The sequence below is a fragment of the Leptopilina boulardi genome, unplaced genomic scaffold (genome assembly GCF_019393585.1).
Source record: "Leptopilina boulardi isolate dan_hultmark-lab unplaced genomic scaffold, ZJU_Lbou_2.1 LbouV2_210, whole genome shotgun sequence".
Taxonomy (NCBI): Eukaryota; Metazoa; Arthropoda; class Insecta; order Hymenoptera; family Figitidae; genus Leptopilina; species Leptopilina boulardi.
In genome coordinates, this window is record NW_026137764.1 from 662,963 (window position 1) to 671,529 (window position 8,567).

The following is an 8,567-nucleotide window of genomic DNA, read 5'->3' on the forward strand; positions in this document are numbered from 1 at the left end:
ACAGTAATAAGTTTCGGTTGAATCACTTTTGACGTAATGTTCAGTATAAATGAAACGATCCTTTTTTTATTAATCGTGACGACAGGAGCAACTAAAAGTGAACCTATTCTTCTATTTCCAAAGAACACACTATTCCAGGTACTTATTAACGTTAATTTTTTGTTGAAAATGTAAATGCTAATGAAATAATTATAATTTTATTTAACAACTAAATAAAGGAATTTTATCGTGGATCATGATGCAGGTCTTTTTAATTAGAAAAATTCATTTATAAGGAGAGTTTCCTCTATACTATCTTTTTTTTTAATAATATCAAGAAAACTTTACTTGATATTTTTATAATAAATCTCCTATCAGATTATACATATTTTATGTTTGAGAGAAAGTATAGAGAATTCTTCGACACTTTACGCATTTTTTATGACATTTTTTATGGTTCATGAATGTCTGCTTGACAGAATTATGATGACAATTATTTCCAGAGCGGTGCTTTCTCTTCTGGGCCGTGATAAGATTGTTGGCTTGATTATAAATCATATTTCACTGTCTCAGGGATTTCTTGCATAAAGCTATATATATATATATATATATCAATTTTTGACAATTTATCTTGTCCGAAAGTCAATTTGACATTTCCATTCGATCCAAAATATATTCTTTTTCATGAAATAATAATTTTACTTTTGGGGAATACTTCCCTCTAGAAAAGACTATAAGTTTTTATAATTTCTTTTAGCGATTATATATATTATATATTATATATATATTCCATTTCTTTACTCTTCTTTTTCTTGTAAATATCACGGAGAAAAAAGAATTGTTGTGGTTTGTTCGGTGAACAAACAGAATTGTTTGACGAACAAAGAAAATTGTTATGGAACAGTTGAAATCACAAATCTAAATTGTTAAATCGGCAATACAATTTGTTTTATTAACAAAGCTTTGATCAGTCTGATACAATTTGTTCAGTTTCTTCGCCTTCTAAAATAATCGATAGCAGATTTACGTAGGTCATATCACCAGTTTCATTAGCATTAAAATCTGTGGAACATGCTACTTCTGCATCAAATTCTTTGACCTGAAACCAAAAAATTATTTTGAGATGAAAATTGTTGTTAAATAATATTTAACATAAATTTTGTATTTTTTAAGGTGAGGTTATGTTCAATAGTAACCGAGTATAACTTACCGATAAACGATGAAATTGTCTCTTCATCCTTTCACTACACTTGCAATAGATTTCTCACTTTAACCGGATTCATTATTTAACAGCACTTTGTCATTTAAAAAAAAAACTAATAATAAAAGCAAAAGTGGCACATGTGCCAGAAGCAAACGACGCGACAATCTGCACGCCAGTTTGCGAGAATTCAAGATGACCACGTGACATGGAATAATAAACTTGTCAGCTTAACAAATTCGGATCACACTAAAAAAAGGAGAATTTTTACCCTAAAATCGGTATAAAAAAAGTTTGCTTCTGCAGCTGTACGGAATTGCAAACTGAACAAAACTGACAACAAAAACTTCGTATTGTTGTTAAAACAACATACATTTGTACTGACAACAATCCGAATTGTAATATTAACATTTCAAATTGTAATATCAACAAATCTACTGACAACAATTCAAAAATTGTTTGCACAACAATCCCATTTTTCTCCGTGATATTTTCTTCTTTCAAATATATATATATACAGAATTTTAATTAAAAGAAAAAAATTAAATTCATAAATAAATAATTTTTAGTTTCTTTTTTAAAAAAAGAAACTTTACAAGTGTTTGTCAGTGTTTTAATCTCTTTATGCGACATTATCACCGACAAAAATTAACTTTTGACAGAAACCTCAAAAGTAATATTGAGTAATGAATCAAGGATGGGTTGGATCTCATTAGAACTTCTTGTAAACACTGAATTCAGTAACTAGTTCTTTAATTAGAGTCTGAGTTTGTTTGCTGTAATCCTGAGATATTTTTTCCTTAAAAATAAAATGTAATACTTTCCTCTTTCTGCTTTAACCAACTTGTTTTTTTTTTTATATAAGAACTTTCTTAAAGTACTCGTATATTTACTTCAAAGTAAAATTATTTCATCACTTTGATCATTTGAGACATTAAATTAAATATTTATCCTGAATAAATTAAATGATAAATTTTTAAACCATCTAAATATAAATTATTATTTTTTTTCTAATTAAGCGAAAAAAAAATTAAATACATATTTGCAGACTTTAATAAATTTATCAAAATAAAATTTACCTAATTTATTATACAATTTAGTATTATCTTTTAATATTATTATTGTTATTAGGTTGTATAAATTTACTTAATGGCTTTTTTTTATTATGTCCAGATAACATTTGGAGGCTCCACTCCTATCGAAATGAGCAAAAGAGGAGGTCTAGTATTCTCATCTGGATACCAATTCAATTATGCTTTACCATGGAATGTCTCTCAATTCGAACCCTTGATTGTATCAGCTAGGCAAAGCCGCAATTTAGACTTACAAGATATATATTCCTCTCTCGAACACTTACTGGAAAGGTATATAATAAGTAAATACCCTTAATATTCTCATCTTCTCTTCGCCGGTTTTCTTATTCAACTGACACAACTTCGTATCAAATATATCCATAGTACTTCTATATGAATATATAAATTTGTAAAATTAAGAACATTTACTCTCTAAATCTTAATTAATTAAAAATAAATTATTATTAGTAAAATATTGGCTGAATTTTTACTTCGGCTTAAAACATTTTATAGTATTTTTTATCATGGAAAAATTGTTAGGTTCTCTAAATTTAGACAAAGTTTTAATTTCTTAATATTAAAAAAAATAATTTCTTCTATGTCACGTAAAACTAATCATAAATGACTTTATAAAGTCAAGGACAAGTTTATTGAAATTTTTTGAAACTACCTACATCACTGAAAAAAATTTATTAGATTCAAATAATCGGATACTTGACTACCCAGATAGCACGTAAGCTTACACCAACCTTGCGGCAATTTTGTCGCGCAATATTGACAACCTTCCACGGCAAACTTGCTACAAGCTTTAAATGTTCTACCCGACCGAAAGCTTAAATGGTAAGCTTACTGAAAGATTGCAAGATAAGGTTACGGGAAGATTGCACAAGAAGATTATCGCAGATTGTTCAGTAAACTTGCACGGCAAGCTTGTAGCAAGGTTGACAAATAACCTTGCTTTAAACCTAAAAAAATGTTTCGTTTAATTTATGTTACAAAATTTATATAATAATAATAAATAATAATAAAAATAATAAATAATATATAATATAATTTATATAATAAAATTATGTAATTCAGGCGAAACATTAAAAAAAAATTTTTTTAGGTTCGAAGCAAGGTTATTTGTCAACCTTGCACCAAACTTACTACAAGTTTACTGTGCAAGCTTACTGAGCAATCTTGCGATAATCTTATTGTGCAATCTTGCAGTAACCTTACACTGCAATCTTTCAGTAAGCTTACCATGCAAGTTTTCGGTCGGGTAGAACATTTAAAGCTTGCGGCAAGTTTGCTGTGGAAGCTTGTCAATATTGCGCGACAAGATTGCGTGGCAAACTTGCAGCAAAGTTGTTGCAAGCTTACGTGCTATCTGGGTATTATCAAATAAATATTTACCTGAACCGAGTAATTTTTATTTGAATTAAATAAAATGTATTTTAATCAATAATTTTTGTATTTGAAATAAATACAATTTAATTGAAACAAATAATAATTAATTGTTACAAATAAATATTTATTTGATAATATTGTCAATTGTTTACTAGGGATATAATTTTAAAATAGAATGCCCCATATAATAAAAAAATTAAATTTTTAATTATATATGCCCGAAAGCAAAAAATAATTTTTCGTAAAAAAAATCCATTATGTTGGCCGCTAAAAATAGCAAAATTGTGTTACATTAAGGTTCCTCTACATGAGAATGTAAATATACCATTTCCCAAAGCCTGTGATCAATCGTGAGGTTTCCTTGTTCGTGATTTTTAACTAAATTCTAATTTAGAGAGTATAATAATTTAAAAAAAAAATTACTTAATTAAAATTGCTAAATAAAACATATGATAATAATATATTAATGCATTTATTAATATGCTGTATTCATTACAATTTTAGAGCCATTATGTTTAATAGTATAGTATATTAAATTAAATTGGTTCAATCGTAACAAACACCATTTGATATATATATATATATATATATATATATATATATATATATATACTACGCCCACCTGCGCGCTTCGCGCGCCAACCCCCCTGTTTTAATAATTTTTTTTTAATTTTCCATTGATCTTATTTTTCCAATTAAACCACCTATTTCAAAGAATTATTATTACAAATTCATTGAAATCTGAATAAATATTATTAAAATTAAAATTATTAAATTTTAATTAATAAATTAATTAAATTAATAATAAATAAATAATTAAATAAATTAAAATCGACATTAAGAAATTATTTTTAAAAATAATTTCAATGAAATTGCCTAAAAACCAATAAATTATTAAAAAGTCTTGAAACGAACATAACCTTCAAATTCAAGTCATTTTTGGCGGAGGAGGGGAAATGAGAGGAGGGAGGGAGGACTTGCGGCTATATTCAGAGCCTTGAAACGAACATAACCTCAAAATTTAGGTTATTTCTGGCGGGGGAGGGGAGGTGACTTGCGGCTACATTCAGAGTCTTAAAACGAACATAACCTTAAAATTTAGGCCATTTTGGCGGAGAAGGGGAAATGAGAGGAGGGAGGGGGGACTTGCTGCTATATTCAGAGCGTTGAAACGAACATAACCTCAAAATTTAGGATAATTAACACCAAAAGACGTCAAGAAAAATTTGATCTTGATGCGATATCATTTGTGGAAGCTACGTGTTTATTTGTGAAAATCCTGTTTTTTCTAAAATGTCTCAGTTCTTTTTAAAACACTTTTTCAGATATTAATTGTTCTAAATATTTATTTATGTCCAAAAAATTTTTTTGGTAGTGCTTTGAAGTGCTTTTATCCAATGAAATTAAAAAAAACCCCTAATTTAATGTCTTTTTTTGATTATTTTTCGTAAAATGGTGTTTGTTACGATTGAACCAATTTAATTTAATATATATATATATATATATATATATATATATTGATAGATTTGTATATGAAACAATGTCATTTAAATTAAGGTATAATGCATATAAGAGATAATTAATGATAGCTTAAGGAAAAGCATTCCTTGAATTTAAGTGGCACTCAGAGTGCCTCTTGTTCAACTAAATATGAGCCCTTACGATCAAAGGAAACTTAAGCTAAGAACGGCATTTCAAAGATAATTACTTGGGATAAAGCTAGTGGCATGTGCAATAATAGACCAATTGAAAAACGCTTCAGCAGCTCAATCATTTCTGAAATTCCTCATTATTACCCGAATATTGACGTTTTGCATTGAGGCATACAAGTTTTCCATATTGGAAAGAAAAGCCAGATATTACAAAAGAATTATAAACCCCTATATATAAATATCAATCATTTACTGCAACATGTGTAAATTCAAATCAAAGTTTAAATTATAATAATAATAATAAATTAATATAATAATAATTTTAATTTAATTTGTAATGTAAATTCATTTATTTATAGACGAATTCATGTACATTTATAAATCAATTAAATTATTAGGTAATCAAACAATTTAGTGTTATTTAATTGGTTATTAAATTTGTTTAAATAAAATAGAAATTCAAATAGAAATTGGTATATATAATATAATTAGAGATTGAATTTTTCTTATTATTAATAAAAATTGTCAACATTTTAGTTAATTCTTATACAATTTCGTTATTAATAAAATAGAAGCAAAATAAAGGAGAAATTTTTATTTTCATTATTCATTGCTGTAGCACTGGTTGGGAAAAAGGAAGAGAGTGCCTTTTAAGAACAATTTGTGAGCTTGCCGAGACCCCCTTAGCAAGGAGCAGTCAGGACATTGTTGAGGATATTATTCATCTGCTTCTTACGTAAGTTGTTGTTTTTTTTTTTTTTTTTTTTTTTGTTTTCCCTGGAAAAGTTTAATGAATGGTATATAGTCACTATATGTGAGTAGGATAAAGGCGATTAAATTTACCGATTTCGTAATTACAGTGAGAATAAAAAAAATTCATCACAGGATGACTTTTTTTTATATTCAGTTCATAATTTATCCAAATTTTAATTAGTCTAATCAGAATAAAATGTTACTACTTTTTCTCGTTAGAAATATTAGAAAATCTGGTTGGAAAATTCTTTGGTACAATTTTTTTTTTGATATTTTCAGTGTATATATATATATATATTTGCAAAACGTTAAGCTTCAATGATCTTAAAGCTTCTGACCTCGACATTATATACAAGACTTCCGAACCAAATACAGCTTGAATGTAATCACAAGATCAATACCACTTGAACGTTCTCAGAAGTCAGAATTCGAGCGTTTTACTTAAACGAGATTCGTTGAATATATATATATATATATATATATATATGTACATATATTTATTTATTTATTTATTCCACTGTATAATTATTATTTATCGGTTCAAAGCTTTTTTTTAAACAGACAGTAAATCATTGCTCAATATTGAATCGTCGTAATTTCGCATTCAATGAAAATTAATAATCTAAATTATATCCATTCATTACTGTTATAATTCAAAAAATTAAAGTAATGAAAAAATGATTTAAAAAAATTTTTAATTCACGAAAAATTTCAAAAAATTTGTTATTATAAAACTCTTTTAATAAATTTTATGCGATATGCAAACCATACCATATCGATAAAAATATAATTATTGAAAATTTATTTGCTGAAAGATTATTGGTTTAAGATTAATAATAATCTCTATTTACTTTGATTTGTGCAGACCATCGGAAGATTTACCGAGGACTGGTTATTCGAGTCAGCGGAGCGTCAACAAATTATATCAAGAAGCTGAACGATTAGGAAGGTCTGGTGGTGACTGCATTCTAAGTTATCCGGACTGCATTGAATCACCGTTAAAGTCATTTACCCAAATCATATTTCCTTAAGGATTTCTCTCTTAATAACAACTTTCAACGCGACATCTAAGGGATTATTTTTGCATTTCAAAAACGATTATACATTTACGCTGCACATTTATGTATATTTTCTTTGGGAAAAATTAAATATGTAATTATACATGTATGAAAAATTCGTGGAAATAAACTTTATGATTGGTCCAGCGGATGCTGAATTACACTCAAAATAATTTTTGAAAAATTAAATTTGCGAGATAATCGCTCCGGAATACCATAACTGTCATTAGAAAAAAGTATCGAACAAAAAATGTAAAGAGCACTTATTGATTGGTCCAGCAGATGCTGAGCTACACTTAAAATAATTTTCGAAAAAATTACGAAAAATTAAATTTGTGAGATAATCGTTCGGGAATACCACAACTTTCATTAGAAGAAAGTTCTGAACAAAAAATGTATAGGGCAATATTGATTGGTCCAGCGGATGCTGAGCTACACTCAAAATACTTTTGGAAAAATTTCCGAAAAATTTAATTCACGAGATAATTGTATTGGCATATCGCCAAAGTAGTTTAGAGGAAAGTTCTGAACAAAAAATGTATAGTGGACTTTATGATTGGTCCAGCGGATGCTGAGTTACACTCAAAATAATTTTGGAAAAATTTTAGAAAAATTAAATTCGAGAGATAATTGTTCGGGAATATCGCCAAAGTAGTTAGAGGACAGTTCTAAACAAAAAATGTATGGCGCACTTCTTGATTAGTCCAGCGGATGCTGAGCTACACTGAAAATAGTTTTGGAAAAATTTTCGAAAAATTAAATTCGCGAGATAATTGTTCGGGAATATCGCCAAAGTAGTTAGAGGAAAGTTCTGAACAAAAAATGTATAGTGCACTTTATGATTGGTCCAGCGGATGCTGAATTACACTCAAAATAATTTTAGAAAAATTTAAGAAAAAGAAAAAAAAAGTGCTGCCACCTACTTTCTAAAATGTGCGGCTTCATTGATTTTATCGACAAATGTTGATAAATAAACTGTAATAGATTGAAATTAATAAAACCATTAAATTTTTATAATTATTTACAATAATCATCATAAAAAAACATAAATCTTATTGTTTTAATCATTTAACTATATTATATTTCATCATTTTTTATATATTTGAGACAAAATTTCCATCTCAACCTCTTGTTCCACAAATACTCCGCCAATTTCGTGGAGCATTTGCATCATACAATTCGCTAGAGAGGTATTCTAATTCTTTGTCACATTAAGATTTCTGGTTCTCTGTTTGCAAAAAGTCCAGAACTGGAATGGAATCGCTTGATGCGCAGCAAGCACTGCAATTTGAAATAATAAAAAAATTAATTTTTTATGAAACTATTCCTTCTCACAAGTGGTTAAGAAACCGAAGATTTAGTATATCAGAGAAATTGAAAGCAACACGTGATATGTTATATATATATATATATGTGCGTGAGAAAGCGAGCCCACACACACACACATTGAATTATTTTC

At 27.7% G+C, this 8,567-nt stretch overlaps 1 protein-coding gene across 1 annotated transcript; it reads left to right on the forward strand.

Annotated features, from left to right (window-relative positions):
* Positions 1 to 7,495, forward strand: LOC127278713 (uncharacterized). The gene is made up of 4 exons (XM_051300541.1): positions 1 to 138; positions 2,354 to 2,544; positions 5,917 to 6,033; positions 6,916 to 7,495. The coding sequence occupies exons 1-4, from the start codon at positions 37 to 39 to the stop codon at positions 7,079 to 7,081; spliced, it is 576 nt and encodes a 191-aa protein (XP_051156498.1). The 5' UTR covers positions 1 to 36; the 3' UTR covers positions 7,082 to 7,495.
* The last annotated feature ends 1,072 nt before the right edge of the window (positions 7,496 to 8,567 follow it).